Source organism: Cebus imitator, unplaced genomic scaffold (assembly GCF_001604975.1).
Source record: "Cebus imitator isolate Cc_AM_T3 unplaced genomic scaffold, Cebus_imitator-1.0 Scaffold113, whole genome shotgun sequence".
Classification (NCBI taxonomy): Eukaryota; Metazoa; Chordata; class Mammalia; order Primates; family Cebidae; genus Cebus; species Cebus imitator.
Window position 1 is genome coordinate 6,639,911 of NW_016107428.1, and position 19,056 is coordinate 6,658,966.

General features: G+C 37.2%; 1 protein-coding gene across 4 annotated transcripts in view; it reads right to left on the bottom strand.

Moving 5' to 3' along the window:
* HECW2 (HECT, C2 and WW domain containing E3 ubiquitin protein ligase 2) overlaps positions 1–19,056 on the bottom strand; it is a 378,517-nt gene that overhangs the window by 51,765 nt on the left and 307,696 nt on the right. For all 4 annotated transcript variants that reach the window (XM_017538751.2, XM_017538752.2, XM_017538750.2 and 1 more), the window contains 2 exons: positions 7,189–7,272; positions 2,080–2,189 (listed from right to left, as the gene is read on the bottom strand). In XM_017538751.2, the coding sequence (XP_017394240.1) occupies positions 2,080–2,189; positions 7,189–7,272 (194 nt within the window). The remainder of the gene's footprint in view (positions 1–2,079; positions 2,190–7,188; positions 7,273–19,056) is intronic.

Here is a 19,056-nt window from a genome sequence, read left to right on the forward strand (position 1 = left end):
CACCAAACTGATCTTTGAAAAACATTGGCATTCCTCTGCTTATACACTTTCAGTGGCTTTACATGGACTATAGAATAAGGCTGGCCAGGTGTCATGGCTCACACCTGTAATTCCAGCACTTTGGGAGGCCGAGGTGAGCAGATCACTTGAAGTCAGGAGTTTGAGACCAGCCTGACCAACATGGTGAAACCCAGTGTCTACTACAAATACAAAGATAAGCTGGGTGTGGTGGCACATGCCTGTAATCCCAGCTACTGGGGGGGCTGAGGCAGGAGAATTGCTTGAACCCGGGAAGCGGAGGTTACAGTGATCCTAGCTCATGCCACTGCACTCCAGCCTGGGTGAAGAAATGACACTCTGATTCATAAATAAATAAACAAATAGGGCTTCAATGATCAACCGGTCTTACCCTACCTTTCCAACCTGAGCTTTGTGAACTGCCCTTCACTTGTATCTATTAATTTCCTACACTACTTTCACGCTCCTGTGGTTTAGCTTATGCTACCTGATATGTTTTTTTTTGATGTTTGTTCCCACTAAATCTCATGTTTAAATAAAATCCCCAATGTCAGAGGTAGGGCCTTGTCGGGGGTGTTTAGATCATAAGGGTGGATCTCTCATGAATGGCTTAGTACCACCCCCTTGGTGAGGCATGACCTCACATGAGATCTGGTTGTTTAAAGGTGTGTGGTACCTCTCCCCTGCTCTCTCTGGCTCCCACTCTCACCATGTGACATGCTGGCTCTCCATCACCTTCTGACATGAGTGGAAGCTTTGTGAGGCCCTCACAGAAGCCAAGCAAATGCTGGCACCATGCTTGTACAGTCTGTAAAACCATAAGCCAATGAAACCTCTTTTCTTTATAAATCACCCAGCCTCAGGTTTATTTATAGCAACACAAGAATGGCCTAACACGCTACCCCTTTGACTAGAATGTCCTTCTTTCTTTGGTTCGCCTGGTAAACTCCTATTCATCATCCTTCAAGACTCCACTTCATAGTTTCCCAAACACCCCATCCCCAGCCTTAAAGGAATAACTGCTCCCACAACTGTGTTCCCATACATTTCTTCATTAAAAGACTAACTACTGAGCTTCGCAGAGTCATTTGTTGACTCACTGCCCCACCATCAATTCTTCAAAGGCAGAAACTGTATTATTCATCTCTGTAGTCCCAGAGTCTAATTCAGTGCTTGGATCATAGTTAGATGCTCCATAAATCTATGTTAAATGAACAAATTAATAGATCTTTTCCTGTCTGCAGTATCCAATTAGGCTGCAGCTTCATTATCACTGCAGTATGTGAAAACACATGTTATATACCAAAGAACATACAGCAACTTAGTGACACATATGGAGTTTGCATTTCTACTGAAACAGTTTTCAATTCTGATAGCTGTTAAACTGTGAACAATGCATTGACTATAATAAGGACCTATATACAGCTGATATTCTGTCAACATCATGACTGTCTTCATTTTCAAAGCTCATTTGCCAAGCTGCATTTTCTACCATTTGTTCATCCACCCATTCATCCACCCACTCACTCTTTCATTCATGCCTATCTCTTTAAAAAGAGATCAAATGTACACATTTCAGTTTATCAACAAGTTCTATATGCCAATCCATCTCTGTTCTTTATATCTAATGCAATTAATGAATATTGCAGGGAAATATATCCAAGTCCATTAAACCGAATAATTTCAATTATATATTATTTCTTGAGTAGAGAATTTATCTTCATTGTCTATCAAATCAGTCTCTTCATTAGAACTTTCTAAAGCCAAAAAGCAACCTAATATTTTGTGTCCTGCTATTGAGTGACATAATATCATGAAAAGTAAATTCTATATCCGAGTATGTCAGACCACGAATCCTCCTATTCATTATCTCTTTGTCAAAATGAATCCCCATGGAAATAGGTCACTCTTAAGAGACAAGAAATGCCACACATGTATCTGTGCTAACACTAAAGATGTATCTGAAGTGTTCCCTTCCTGTCCTGTCTTTAGGGAGGAGAGAACATCTGGCTTGCAGCTTCGCTCCTCAGAGAATTCACTGTGAGCAGCAGGTGGACTCACCTGGTGAGTTCTGAGGAGATGACACGGGAGAGCCACGTGGGGACTGACAGTAGCTGGGGTGGAGTAAGGCATGTGGAGGCACATATGACATTATCTCTTCTTCAAATAAGCTGGGGAAGGACAAGAAACAAAACGGGTATTTCAGCCAAAGAAGTGGGGAATAGCCTAAAGCCTGAGGGGGTAGAACATTCCATCCGAGATCTGGTTCACATCCCAAAGAGAGCAACCACCCCCTTTCTCTTGCAGGTAATTCTTGGAACAAAATGGCTGGCTCTGGTCATTTTTGTGAAACCTGTGGTTATTTGCCTGTTTTGCTACCAAGTTTGGACAACATGATTTGATTTTACTATTTCAATATATGAATTTGAGTGTACACGTTTGAAAAATCATACCTGGGTTTTTAGATTTGGAAACAGGATTCCAACACAAAATAGAAAATGCGAATTGAGAACCCATCATAAATACACAAAGTATGTTCTATATCCTCATTTCAAGAAATAAACAATAGGGTCTCAGACTTTGAAGAGCTTAGGATTTAATTAGATCATTCAAAGCAAAATAAAACAAAACACCTTCTAAATAATTACAGTCACAAAATAATGAGCTCCCTTGTTTATCCTGGCTACTATTTTTCAAATGTGAGGATTTGGATCTTAGACCATTTAATTGTCTTTTTTCTTTTCTATATTGAAATGTCTGTTTCTGATATTCTCCTAAAAGATAGTAACCAGAGACCTGAGATCTTAGAATCCTGGACTTTTCATTAAATATTATGATAAAGAAAACTACTATTAATGGTACCAAGCTCAAATATATAAACACTTGGCAAAATAGAATTAAAACAACAGTAAAAGTTAGAGAGCTTGTATTTTAATTAAGAAGTAGAAGCAGATTTCTTTTTGCTCAAATGTAGCCAAATCTAGAAAACAGTTACTTGTTTAAAAAAAAAATTTAGTAGAAGTGGCAACGGTTTAATTTTGTAGAGATTTAAGGCAAGGACTTCTAAGTGTGATAACACTGGTTCTAGACCGAGGTGAGTTTGCTCCCCCAATCCCTTGGGGCATTTGGCAACGTCTGAGGATATTATGTAAAGCAAAAATAGTGTTAACATTTATTAACACTTTAATATAGTCATAACTGGGGAAGGAGGTGCTATTGACCTCTAGTGGGTGAGGTCAGGATGCTGCTAAACATCCTATAATTCACAATGTAGCTCTTCACAAAAAAATACCTAGCCAGCCCAAAACGTCCATACTGCTGAGGCTGGGACACTGCTGAGCGGTGCGTAAAAACACTTCTGCCGGACCACTGCAGCAAAAGCATTTTTATGTGATTTTGTTTTTCAAGCCACCACTGTACTTTTAAACCATAAGTCAGAAGATATGGATATAGAAGCAGTAAGTAATCTTATCTGTAATACCAAATTAATCTCTGAAATAGTTTTCTTTTTTAAATAAATCAAATGGAATAATGTGAATTTTAAATTAACTGTTAAGAAAAAGTCTCATATAACAACTGATGGCCCTAGAATCTAGAAACCTATAGCTAAATTAGTTAGAGTAGGAAACAGCACTCTTTTCACAGACATCAATACCTATAGTACTTGTGATGACATACATTCTTCCCTTTAAATATAACTAATACTCAGAAATCTTTCATATCAAGAGAAAAAAAAGTTTACTTGAAAAGTTTAATACCTAAAAGATAATAATATAAAAATGCTCAATATACATCATGCAGTGTTAATAAATGTTAACACTATTTTTGCTTCACACACACACACTGAAAAGTCTGTATATATCTAAATAGAGAGGTATATATATATCTGTACATGTGTGTGTGCATTTGTGTACATAAAGTCCCTTTTGTTCTCCTCTATCATGATTGTATGGTATCCTTCCTTCTATAGTTCTATATTCAGCAACATTTATATAGAAAGGTAAATAATTAATTGTTTTACCTTACACATTGTTTAAAAATTACATACATACTACGTAAGTTATAGTATTCTTGAGATTTTTAAATTCAACAATATAGTTCTGGTATCTATGTGGATATATAAGGATCCAGTTTATTCCTTTTACCTGCTATGGTAGGCCATTCTACAAATATATCAGTCTATTTATTCATACCTCTTTCGATGAGCATTTACTTTATTTCAAACTGTGTGCTTTTATCAATAATAGTGCAATGAACATCCTATATATAATACCTTGAATATGTGTAAAAGACTTTCCTAGTGCAAACATGGCATATACCTAAAAGCAGAGTTACTCTATCATAATGCATATGCCTTTTCAGCTGCATAAGATAGTGTTCATTCGTATTCCAACAAGGGTGTAGAAACGGCAATGCCACTAAGCCCAGACAATACAAAAGTTCTTATGTATCATTAAGTATTTCAGACTTTTTGACTTTTACAAATCTAATAGTGTAAAATGGTATCTCCTTATTTGAAACTGGATTTGTAATTACTAGCATTTTTTTCCATGGGTTTATTGACTATTCATACTTCCATTTCTATGAAATGCGTTTTCATATCCTTTATCCATTTTTCTATTGGGTACTCTTCTTTTAAATTAAAAGCCTTCTTTATGTATCCATGAATTTTTTTTTCTGTCACCAGACTGGAGTACAGTGGCATAATCTCCGCTCACTGCAACCTCTGCCTCCCAGGTTCAAGTGATTCCCCTGCCTCGGCCTCCCAAGTAGCTGAGACTACAGGTGCACACCACCACATCCAGCTAATTTCTTTATTTTATTTGTTTTTTAGTAGAGACGGGGTTTCACCATGTTGGGCAGGATGGTCTTGATCTCCTGACCTTATGATCTGCCCACCTCGGCCTTCCAAAGTGCTGGCATTACAGGTGTGAGCCACTGGGCCCAGCCGATCTGTTTGTTTTATGTCTTGTAAATCTATTCTTCCAGATGTTTATCTTTCTCTATGCATTTATATGTGATATCTTTCATTACATCAATTTTAATATATTTATGTAACCAAATTTATCAGTAATTTCCTATATGAGCTCTGATAGAGGTACTTTTTTTTTTTTTTACACAAATTGAGTTAGTGAAAAAATGCATGAAATAGAAAAATCAATAACAAACTCAACAAGGTCATTTAAAAATTATTGGGGTTTAAAATAGCCCTATTGGAAAATTACATAGATTTATTTTGAATTGAATAATGTCCTAGAACGATACTATCTTTACATTGCAGCTTACTGAGAATCAAGTCAATTTGTACCAGGAGTGATTTTCCTTTTTAAGAAATTAGACAAAACATAAAAATATACACAAAGTCTTCCATGTCTTCCATGTGACAAGTATGCTGACTGAAGTTTGTAGCCACTAATTCAAATTATTCCAATTCCAAAGTAAAATAAAACATAAAGAACCGAGGACCTGAATAAAACCCCAAATTTTTCAATAATCACGAATTATTACTCATTAAGCATGTATATATAATACATTGTGTTGTTTCCTATTATTAAAATAATAAACACATTTGATCACCCACATGAAAAGTCTAGAATTTAATGACATCATTTATATGCAATAATTATAGAACTATTGTATGTAAGTAAATTTCTAACACTTCTCCAAAAGCCCATTAGCTTTGGAGAACCTGCTTATTTTCCCAAAGAGGGGAAAGTGCAGCTTGCTCTTTAGGTATGAATGAATTTTGAATTATCTGAATTCAAATACTTTTGAATTCTACTACATAACATATAGAAACTCATGTAAACTGTTGTGCAATCAAAGTAAAACATTATAAGTTATAGTATAATAAATTTAAGACTATACCATCTAAAGATTATTTAACTATGGACATCTGAATGATAATTATGACGTCTGTTTTAACTAATTCCAACAGCAAAATTCTTAGTTTAAAAGAAAAACCCCTTAGCTTTCTAGAATGAAGCAGAAGAGCATATCCTGGCCAGAATTCTGTTAGCAGAAACTTAAACTATTTTATCACCAACCAAACCATAACAGAAACATCACACTAATATTAATTGGCCAGTAGTCTTCCTGACCTCCTGGCATACTATATGCTGCTTTCAGAACTGGCTCAATACAATAGGAGAGAAGCCACCCACAGGCTGAGATGTGACCCCCACCACAGGTCCTATTCAGAGTCAACTGAAGCCAAGTATCTATAGAAAGTGAGTCCATCCCTTTGAATTATGCTTCGACTACACATAAAGAAAAATAACTTTCTGACAACAATCACGTGGGCCGTCAGAAATATGGTAACAAATATGGCAACTATGAAGTGGAGAATTAGACATGGTCAGAGTCAAGATCATCATGATTACTTGAATGAGGTTATTAACACTCAGGGATAAACAAAATCTTGCCTGAAAGGTTCAAGCATGATATTCCCTTTAATTCTGTGGAGGTTACAGGGGTGGGTTTCACAACCACTGGGTAGAGCAAAGCGCTATTTTACTTTGGCTTGCCTACATTTGAGGGATAATACAAAAAATGAGAAAGTCCTTTGAAAACTTGCCAGTTTCCTTTCTAAACTACTCTAAAATTTAAAACCAAGGCTGATTTAACCATTGGGGGGGAAGAAAAAAATAACTGGGCAGTTTTATGAAGGGCTATCAAGTTGGCAATGAGTAGCAGGGACCAAATGTCAACTTTCTGATCTGATTTACCAAATGCACGCTCTTAAAACCACAAGCTACATAAATAATGTCTTGAGTCAGCAAAAGGGGACAAAACACATTTTGAGAAAAACATTTAAAGAATATTTAAACTGAAGGGGTAAACTCTTCTACACTGAGGAGGTAAACTGTGGATACCCTTCTGTTCCATTCTGTGAGTGGGAGATTCTATTCATTACAACCTTTCCCTTTTCCAATACAACCTCCTTTGACAGCAGGGTAAAAACAAAATTAAACAGATCTCAGTGCAGCAAATGCAGCCTGAAGTGAATGATCACTCAGTCAGTGCCCTAAATCTTCAACATATTTCCACAAGTCTAAAGAATAAGAATAACTTTAGGACTATTAATATTGGCGTATTATTTTCTACAATGCTCCATGGTATCTGATGACAGGAGACCTTCTGCCTCAAGAGTGAGTGTTATGTACGTACCTCAGCAACATAACCAGGTCTGCATCGCTTGAAAGGCGCACCAATCCTGGAGTCCCTTCAGTTCGGATAAATTGGATCTTCTCCCTATTCAAGAAAAGAAACAAACAGCGCAAAGTGTATATGATAAACCTTTGGGCTATAACTCAGTAGCAAAGAGCATTTTCTGTAACAGTCATAACATTTTTAATACCTATTATGTGTCAGCTACTGTGTGATATCCTAGGAATACACATCCAAGAGAGGCATGGTCTTTGCCTTCAAGGGAGGATCTTGTGATGAGCATCAACACCTCCCAGTTCTAACGTTGTAGGGAGAAAGATTCTTTTATTGCTTTCATCATTTTGCTGCCCAAATACTACTATAAATAGCATATCATTCAACCAATAAAATCAGTGTCTGCTTTGAGTTAAAGCTGACTGTGGGCCTGAATCTTAGTGATAGTCTTAGGCTGATCCCTAGCTGTGCCAAAAAGGGATTGTGTTGGGAGAGTCACCTATTTTCCTGAGGCCATATCTTTAAATTACATGTGATGAGCTCATTCCTAATTGGAAGCAGATAGTATCTATGCATTACATATTCAGTGTAAAAGCATATGGCTTTTTTAAATAAGGAAAACACTGAAATACTTTGCTACTACACTTAGTGAAATAGATTGTGTACATACCTGTGCAAATGTATATATACCTATATACATCAAACACAACAAGGTGAGTTATTTCTACCACTATTTTGTTATAGATAAATGGGATAACACCAGTTTTTTTTTTCTTTTTGTTTGATGAGTCAACATCATGTCACTATTTTCAATTTGTTATATGATACAATTTTAATAAATTTTTTCCTAGGTGCTTTCTTCCCTCATTTACATCATGCTATTTCAAAGCACATCATATTAACTTTCATAAGATGAAGAAAAAAATAACATAAACTATGGTACTAAAGTCATTATATTTCACTGGAATAGAGAGGATGACACAAACAATTCTATTCTATAGACAATATATTCTGATTTCTGTACCACAAAGTAAAATATTAATCCCTGATATAAGTATTTATTTAGATTTAGTTCTTATCTACAAAGCAACTTGTTTTTCTATTTGATATTTTCACAAAGTTCCACTGATGTTTTTGTTTGTTTGTTTTGAGAGAGGGCCTCACTCTGTCACCCAGACTGGGGTGCAATGGCGCAATCTTGGCTCACCACAACCTCTGCCTCCCAGGTTCAAACAATTCTCCTGCCTCAGACATTTGAGTAGCTAGGATTATAGGCATGCACCACCACGCCAAGCTAATTTTTGTACTTTAGTGGAGATGGGGTTTTGCCATTTTCACCATGCTGGTCTCAAGCTCCTGGCCTCATGTGATCTGCCTGCCTTGGCCTCTCAAAGTGCTGGGATTACAGGCATGAGCCAGCATGCCTGGCCAAGTTCCACTGATTTTTATATTTCCAAATTTCAAATACTTTTCTTAAGACTGCTTGCTGACTTGAAGGCACTGAGGTGGAAGGCAAGGTGCCATGTTCACAGGAAAAATTCCCTAATGCATAGAAAAGTCAGTGGATTTGCCGTTAGCCACATAGCTTATGAGGTGTGATAAACAGAGTTCAGTCCTTGGTTTCTTCTGGCTAGATCCATTTTATATGATATATGAAGCAGCTAATCTTTAACATTTGTCAAATTTTCCTTTCTATAATTTATTGCCAGCAGCTAACTACTATTTTTTTTTAAAGACTATTAGAAGTTCGTAGCAGGCATGCATGTAAAGGAATCTGCTTAAGGTTATTTCTGTGAAGCCTTGAACCAGGCAGAGCGTTTTCCCTCAAGTGTTGGAATCATACATCTGAAACATGTGATGGAAACTCAGTCCCATTATCTGGTGAATGGTTTTTCTGATAAGAGATGTAAATGTTGGCTTATATAAGCTAAATCAGAGAAAAGTTATTTTGAAGAAAAATGAATAATAACTTAACCAAAGAACTACTCTTATAAGGGTCAGTAACACTCTGCTTTGATCTTGGAGAATCAAAAGCTATCTCCCACAAATACGCAACTTATCTCTTCTGTCTATCAACACAGTGAATCCAGGCAAAAAGAACAAGACAAAAACAAACAGGCTGAGCACTCTCCCCTCCTTCCTTAACTGGAGCTACACAGAAGGAGTTGAGTGATGGTAGATATCAGGCCCTGGACTGCGGCTTGTAAGTTTCCTGTGAATAAGAAAAACATCATCGCTTCTTGAGTCACAAGGATGATAGGGTGAGAAATAGAAAGGACAAAGGCACCAGAGGAAGTATGCCAACTGGGAAACTTTTCATCACTTTCCAGATGTAAACTACCAGACTGCGAAGGCAACTAGTCTGATTTTTCAGGTGAGAACACATGAGAGGCAGGCTGAGACCAGTTTTCTACCAGGCCAACTAATTTATCACAGTGACAAGCTATGGGTCATATGCTTCCAGGAACCAGACACTGGAACATGTCGTTTGATGTAAAGTACTTTCTTATGTTGATACTGATTCATTCTTTCAGCAAACATTTTCTGCATGCCTACTACGTGCTGGTCATGGTACCACACTCTGGGAATCCAATGGGGAGTAAGAGAAAGTCTCTTTCCAAGAAGCTTACAGTGCTGTGGAAGAGAGGCCATCAAAAGACAATTCTCATTTGATGTGAAAATATTTAAATTTTTCTGTTCACTTAATTGAACGGTGGTTAGGCTTTATACCTGCTCCTGATCTAAACAGTTCTTTATAAAGTCCTTTCATGTAGAGACAAAGGAGGCATTAGTTTACTGCCTGTAAGGAGAGCAGATCAAGGCTGAGGAAGAGAAAGAAGTCAGCAGATGTCCCCGGAAATGTCACCAATCTTTTCTGAGAAAAACAAAGGAACTGCTTCTTGGTTATCAGGTGTTTACCTAGTATGCTATAGACAAGTGTTTCTCAAACTGGCATCCTTGGTCTACTAGAAATTTGCATACATTAGCTCGAGCTCTGCAAGAATTTTTAAATTTTGTGTCTTCACTTTGATGATCAAAACACATGAAACAATATAATATTTTAGATGAGATGGATGACATTTATGACTGAAGTTTGTCATATGACTTTGGGTCCCATGTTTATATTTATAGGGCACTTGGTGCAAAGGGATCAGAGATGAGCTTTTAAAGGATGGTGAATAGACCTGGCTGCCCTTAGGCTGGCAGGGCCTTCATATTCAATATGATAATAAAACCAGTCCCTGTCTGCCACTCATGCACACTTCGCTTATCAATTTAAAAACCTTTTCTCTTACTGTATTAACTTGCATCATGAAAATGATCAAGTCGGGTTAAGTAAATTGCCATAGGCTAAAGAGAAAACAAAAGAGATGGATTTAAAAAGAAAATTATGCCTTTATGCTAAATAATGCATCAAAGATATCCTGGTTTATTCTAAGAACAAAAGCCTTGCAATAGTTTGCAAACAGAAAGTGGTAGTAGAATCCACTCATCCCAGGGCACATTCAACGATATGTTTTTTCCTTCAGTATTGTATTTGGGGTTACACTGTTAAATTAATTGGCTTATCAAAACAATGAATTAGTAGATAAAAATAAGCTTTTTGTTAAGAAGGGAAAATGATGACTGTGACAATTCCAAGGAGGCACATGCTAGACCAGAGATGCAAAATCAAAAGAATCAAGTCAAACACAAGCACAGAAAAGCACAAATATATCTTTCCACTGATAATGGTCTCAACATTGGTGCTTTAGCTTCTGAAAAACAAAATATTCTCACATTAAGAGCACTCATTTAAATGTTACTGATTTTTTCTAGTTTTTAACTTAATTTGTATGTCTTTTGGTTTTATAGTTTATAAAAGCTGTAAGCATAAGAGGTTTATACATATTTTATATTTGTACACATTTAAATTTAAAATAAAAGTGGTTAACATCAACATTATAGGTCTGCGATGCTTCTTTTTCCTTTTAGAGTGGAAAATAACAGATGTAACTCTTACAAATTTTAATGAGTCCATCCAGTGTTTGGAGTAACATAACGAGTTTGAGAAATGTTGTTAAAGACAACTGATCATGATTAGAGGAATGTTTGAAAATTACTTTAATATATTTATTCAAGTTTATTAATTTATAGAATTAGAAGGAATCTGTGGTAGTCCTCTCTGTTGCCCAGGCTAGAGTGCAGTGGTACAATCATGGCTCACTACAGCTTCAAATTCCTGAGCTCAAGTGATCCCCTTGCCTCAGTCTCCTGAGTAGGTGGGACTACAGGTATGTACCACCACACTTGGCTAATTTTTAAACATTTTTGTAGAGACAGGGTCTTGCTATGTTGTCCAGGCTGGTGTCAGACTCCTGGCCTCAAGTGATCCTCCTGCCTCAGCCTCCCAAAGTGCTGGAATTACAGGACTGAGCTACTGCACCAGCCTGCCTTCTTCTTAATAAAGAAATTCAATTTAACCTTAGTGGTTTACTATGAAGATTAAGGTTATACCAACACAACATAAGATCACTTGGACCTCTCCGCATGGGTACATTTATCTCTCTGTGCCCCTTAGAGTACATTCCAGCACTTTTATGGGTGCACCTTCTCATTTGGCTAGTGAGGTACAACCTAAATTCCTTTTGAAATACAAGTTTCTTGAGCGCAAAAGCCCTTTCTCCTTTATCTTTTTTTTTTTTTTTTTTTTTTTGAGACAGAGTCTCACTCCATCACCAGGCGCCAGGCTGGAGTGCAGTGGCGCGACCAGCTCAGTGCAACCTCCGCCTCCCGGATTCAAGCAATTCTCCTGCCTCAGCCTCCCGAGTAGCTGGGACTACAGGTGCGCGCCACCATGCCCAGCTAATTTTTTTGTATTTTTAGTAGAGACGGGGTTTCACCATGTTGACCAGGATGGTCTTAATCTCTTGACATTGTGATCTGCCCACCTCAGCCTCCCAAAGTGCTGGGATTACAGGTGTGAGCCACCACACCCAGCCTCTATCTTTTTTTTTTTTGAGATGGAGTCTCATTCTGTCACCCAGGCTGGAGTGCAGGGACCCATTCTCAACTCGATGCAACCTCTGTCTCCTGGGTTCAAGTGATTCTCCTGTCTCAGCCTCCAGTATAGTTAGGATTACAGGCATCCGCCACCACGTCTGGCTAATTTTGATATTTTTAGTGGAAAGGGGGTTTCACATGTTGGCTAGGTGAACTCCTGATCTCAAGTAATCCACCCACCTCAGCCTCCCATAGTGGCTGGGATTACAGGTGTGAGCTATGGCGCCCGGCCCTTCTTCCTTTATATTTGTGTTCCCCAGGTACCAAATACTATTCTGTCTACCTGACGAGTGCTTTGTAAAATATAAACCAGTGACATGATTAATTTAGGCCAAAATAACAGATGTGGCTCTTAACAATTTCCCCTAAGAATATACCTGGTGTTTGGAATAAACAATCTTGCTTTTTTTTTTTTTTTTTTGCCGTGGCAGAGAAATAAAGAATTGGAAAGCTAATGCCCAATTATTTACTAAAACAGAATCCACTGGAGAGAAATGTAAAGGCAGGTAAAAAGACAATCTCTTATGAAAACTCAAACTGTAAAATGAGAACCTAAACCATACAGAGACAAGCTCAGGAAAAAGTCTCCAGCTACTGCTATCTCTCAGACTTTCACAATATATGTAACCACTTCCTCCAGTGCACAGAATCACCCCCAAAGATCAACTCTAGTAGATCATTTGAGGACAACGAACAAAGTCTCAAGACCGAATTCCCACAGAAAACATTCTCATGAAACCACCCAAACTTTTGGTGAAGTTAAAGAGGGGCACGTGCTCACAGACAATCAGAAGCAGCAATGCTCAAAACCACAAAACTCTGGATTGCCAACTCTGCACATCCGGGTTCCTCTAGATACACTTCAGTGCCACATTCACAAATACATGTTTTTAAAAACTGCCCTAGGCAGTTCTAGAGAAGTGCCTTTGACTTCCCTACTGGTATAACGTCAAGAAAGGAAGACCAGCACTGATCATTTGTACTCATTGTTAGAGTCACAGGGCACTGCCTGACTTGACAGATATAGCCAAGCAGTTGAAAGGTTATGGGAATTTAAGTCCATTATGGTCATATGATCCTTACGGATACAGAAGCGAAATTAATTATCCACATGTGTAGGGACAAATTTTGCAATAAATGGATACAAGTTATCTGCATGCTGATAACTTAGAGACTGAATTAACTCTTTTTGTTTCCTCATGTTAAAATAAACATAATTATAGAAGGCAAATAAAACACTTTGCCTGGAGGCTATTATATAGGAAGCACTCAATAATTTTAAACGATTGAGTATATTATTAGATAGGCCCCGTAATTATTTATTCCTTTGTCAAAAGACAGTATGATCTATTGAAAACAGAGCCAAACTAGATTTCTGTTGACCCACTCCTTTTTCTGCTTGTATTGTTGATTTAGAACAACTTGCCAACATCTTATTAATATATTATTAACATAGAAGGGATGCTTATTTTGTTTGCTTTGTAAGAAATGCCTCTGATTAAGTATCTGGGCAATTTATTCAAATATAAGTAAAATGTAGATTTTATTAAAAACTACTTTGTGCTATCATAAATAATTCATTGTTCTTTATGATTTACTATTCTTTTGGGGATGGGAAAGGCATTGAGACTGGTTTCAGCACTGACATTTTGCTTTGATCCACAGAGAGTCCAAGTCTAATGAGTTACTAAAGGAAATGACATTTTATTGAACTGTTTTCTTGATAAATATAACAGAACATAGGAAAAATCAAGAGTCAAAGATATACCTAAGACGTGATTATTCCTCATGTAAGAAAACGGTCTTAAAAATCATAATTGAGCCACTTATTAGCAAAAAAACACGATACTTTGGAGAAATATCCAGTAGATGAATGTATTGTAATTTGGGGAATCTTTCAAAGTTACATCAGAGAACAATGTTTATGGGAAAATAATAAATATCTGAGCGTGATACTGTGAAAAGAACCTGAACTAATTTTGAGTACTGGAGTTCATGTTTTTGGCCTTTTAAATTTTAGGTGATTGTCCAGGTGTCTTAAAGTTGACATTAACAGTTATGAGATTCCATGTGTCAAAAATATGAAAATTAGATATACACATGATACATAACTCAAAAGCATACATACATCTATAAATTAGCACATCCATTCAAATAAAACATAACTAGCACTTACTCCTTTTACAGAAGTCATAGAATAGGTGACAGGTTTTAAGAATCTGTGTTCCTTACCGCCCTGAAGAATAAAATCTCTAATCTCTTATTAGGCCTACAAGATAATTAGCTGCTTGGAAAGATATTTTAACATACCTTTGGATGGCTTCTGAAATGTTATCTTAATGATATTGCCATGATATTTTGGCTCTCAGTAATTTCTGGCTAAACCTCGAGCCAGAAGGCTCAGTCCTCAGCTTAGGCACAGAGCAGTCAAGGCTGGTTTTATTGTATAAGTGTAAGAGATTTTAGAGTAAAGCTCCCTGTAGGAAACAGTGGACAGAACCACTAAAAAGCCTTCCTACACACAAATTAATAGTGGAATTAGAGATTGCTGGGCACGGTGGCTCATGCCTATAATCCCAACACTTTGGGAAGCCGAGGTGGGCAGATCACTTGAGGCCAGGAGTTCGATACCAGCCTGGCCAAAATGGTGAAACCCTGTCTCTATTGAAAATACAAAAATTATCTGGGCATGGTGGTGCATTGCTGTAGTCCCGGCTACTCAGGAGGCTGAGATATGAGAATTGCTTGAACGCAGGAGGCACAGGTTGCAGTGGGTTGAGGTCATGCCTACTGTACTTCAGACTGGGTGATGGAGTGAGACTCTGTCTGCTCCCCCCTACTCCCAAAAAGGAAAAGAGATCATAGATCCTAGTTGCATTTAAATTATATCCACATAATTACATAGTTCCACTTATATGTATGATCAATCTCAGGAATAGTGGTTTTAAGAATTAGAATAAGTTTAGGAGCAAATTACTTTAAACTGAGTCCTTCTGATAGAACAAAGTAGTGAAGGGCAGGGTACTAATATAACAGTAATTTAAATTTACTCTATGTTTACTATGCTTACACAGTGCCAAGTGCTTTATACATACATTAACTCATTTAATCTTCAAAAGGACACTGCAAGTTAGAAACTCCTATGTCCATTTTACAGATGAGGATGACAACCTGGAGGGTTGTTAAATTCTCATTTAGTCACGTGGTAGGTAAAATTCAGAGCCAGAATTCAAACCTAGGTCTTTCTGACTCCAAACCTGAACAAAATCTTAAGAGCCATACTCAACTACCTTCTAAGAGCCATTATTGCTGCTTTCCCAGTGAGAAAGTGTCTACTATTAAGACTTCCCAATGACCATTACTATGTGGTGTCAATAAATTATTTTAATCAGGTGTCCAGGAGCAATGGCTTATGCCTGTTATCCCAGCACTTTGGGAGGCTGAGGCAGGAAGATATCTTGAGCCCTGGTGTTCAAAATGAACCTGTGCAACATAGCAAGACTCTATGTCTATAAAAGAAATGATAAAAAATAAACATAAAACAATTAGCTGGGCAAAGTGGTGTGCTCTTGTAATCCCAGCTATTTGGGAGGCTAAGGCAGGAGGATGGCTTGAGTCCAGGAGGTTGGTGCTGCAGTCAGCTGTGACTACGACACTACACTGCAGCCTGGGCAGTAGAGTGAGACCCCCTGTCTCAAAAGAAAAAAAAAAGGTGTCTTTAAAAGTTCAATAATTATCCCCATGTAAATTGTCTGTAGAAAAATAATAGTCTCAGCCCATATTTGCTACTATTTAAATTTGGTACACCAAAGATCAGAAGTTTGCCACGTTGGTCCAGACATCTGAGTGGTAAGTAAACAAATCAGGAGAGGAATAAGCGAGAGAACTACGCAGGTCTTAACAGGAAAATGCATACGGATCAGTAGAAGTAAATTCATGCTATTTTCACCATGTAGTTCAAATGTTAACCAAAATTAACATTCCTGTCTAATATTATATGTAAAAATTCATTTGTCACAAAGCTGGAAAATAAATAGGTTAGCAATTTTGAACACTAAGGTTTATTTTATAAAAGACAGCTTTTGAAACTTTAAATCTTTATTACCTAAAATTCTGTATTGTTTGATAAATTTCAAAATGGGCGATTATTTTTAAAATAAAAAAATTAAGAGAAAAATTAGACTAGCAAAACCCCAGGGCTCTTCAAATAGGATAACGAAAGGAAATAGAAGGTTCAAGTCTGCATTTGCCTCCAGTCTCATGAATCCTGAGACACATATCCATTTGCCTTTTGTAGTTCAGAATTTCTTGACTCCCAAGTTACTGATTTCCTAATAACATAAAATATGGAATGATCTAATCTACCCAGAATGAAAAAATTATCACAGATCATGTCCTCATGATAAGGGAAGCACTCAAGGAAGAATCAGCCTGCTGCCAAAAATAATCATTGATGCCTGGGGAGAGCTGGACTAGCAGGGAACAGATTTACTGGCTGGACCTAATAATCACATTAGAGGGGAAATTCTGAACTCTTAACTCAGGTTCATAGACTTTCTCATTACACAGTGCTGTACAAACACCAATACTAAAAATTTTATTAAATTTTCAAATATGCATTACATTCACCTATAAAATATTATTAAAGGTTGTTTTCTAATGAATATATTTGTATTCATATAAAATATTAGAACTTTTTTCAGCTTTTATTTTAACATCACAGCATAAAACATCTTCATTCAGTGAGATCCAGTAGTAGCATATAATAATCCAATAAAATATCCACTTTACAGATGTGGTACTGACTTTGGAGAGCTGATTTTTCTAACGGGGGAATAAACATCTCCTGAGGCTTTTTTTTTTTTTTAAAGGATGTCAACTTAGTACCATTCACATTTGCATGATAAGTGAAGTTATAAGGAGCAGTGATTTAAATACAGCAGTTGAAAGTAAAAGCCGTATCACAGTGCATGGAAAACCACAGCCACATAGACAGGAAGACACACCAGTGAAGTCTCAGGGAAGAGAAAACTATACGTAGATGCAAACTAAATGAATTGCCTGCTATCCTCTGGTTTAGGAGGAATCACAAGCAAACTAGGAGAACACAAAGCAAATAGGTATACCTACTTGACTCCCTGAAGGGCCACTACTTTTATCATTATATTGTGGGAAAAATAAGAAGGAATATTTATCTTAAATGGTGTGCCACAGATAATGAACAACATATACAAAGCTATGTTGGTGCTGGGAATCCTTGCTCCAGGTATGAACATAAAGTCCACAGTGAACTCTGACACATAGATTACCTGGTAGCTCCATTTCATCCATAAATCTGTTATCAAAAATATCACTGAAATATGAGATTAAAGCAGCTTAGCTGATTTCCCACCCCTGTGTTTGTGGGAATGCTCCTCACAACTATATAAAACAGAATGTTCTTTTAGATATATGAACTTCCCCTTTACAATGCTATGATAAGCGAAATGTTTAACTACCAAAAACTTTATGAAAAATGAAAGTGCAGTGTGACACACTCTAGATAGGAGGAATGGCATTATCTCATTGATTTAAGTTCCTCTGTCCTTTCACTCGTCATGACTGCAACTGCTTCCCATGGTCACATTCTGTAAAGATAGAAATATATTTCATAGCCTATCAAATAATTTCATAAAAATAGATTACCATGTGAAGCCTATGTTAGAAGGAAGATTGTGCTTAACTGAGGACCCTAGATGCCACTAAAAAAAAAAAAAATCTTCAGCAATCTTTAGGAGATTAGAGACTTTTCAGACTCTAAAAAGCAGAAAGAAAACAAAACAAAACTTGAAGCTACCAACTTGGACTGCAGCTTTTGCCTCTGTTAGAATCGGTTAAGATTCTGTCAAGTCATTAAAGAATAATGACAGATGCCCTGTCTGGGTAGATTAGATCACCTAATCTCTCTGATGGTGGAGATTTAAAGATATGTGAATTAGTATTACATACTAATGTAGAGTGCAGAGAAAAAGTGAGAAACTTCTTGAGTTTCCTCTTTTTTGTGGGGGATGGGATACATTTAGAGGAACAGATATTAACTAGTGGTGTGGGTTGGCTGGAAGTGGTAGAAGAGAAAGAAAACAGAGTTCTCTGTATTTTGTGATTAGCAAAAGAGGAAGAATTTTGTTCATTTGTTTGTTTTGCTTTGAGGTCTAGGATTGCTAATATTTCTAATTAGACCATTGAGAAGCTTGTTCCTGCAATTTTTTAAACTAAAACTTCTTACAGAAGATTCTCAAGGGGAACATGGATTATTGAGTGGATGCCATAATAAACAAACATACAAAACCTTCACTTGTATAATTATTATAATTTTTCTGTGGTTAAGAATAGCATGCTTATGTTGAGGAAAACACTAAGAGTTGAGTCAGATGTTATTAGCCATGTGAAACCAGGTGAAACTGGGATTTTTATATACACAATGTTTTTAATGTAATACTTGAAAGTCTGTGGAGCTTTAGCCTTTACAAACTTTAGAAGGTAGTGACAACTTTAAAGACATGACACCAAGGCTGGGCACAGTGGCTTATGCCTATAATCTCAGCACTTTGGGAGGCCAAGGTGGGCAGATCACCTGAGGTCAGGAATTCAAGACCAGTCTGACCAACATGGTGAAACCCCATCTCTACTAAAAATACAAAAATAAGTTGGGTATGGTGGTGGGCACCTGTCGTGCCAGTAACTGGGGAGCCTGAGGCAGGAGAATCGCTTGAACCTAGGAGGCAGAGGTTGTAATGAGCCAAGATCATACCACTGTATTCTAGCCAGGGCAACAGAGTGAGACACTGCCTC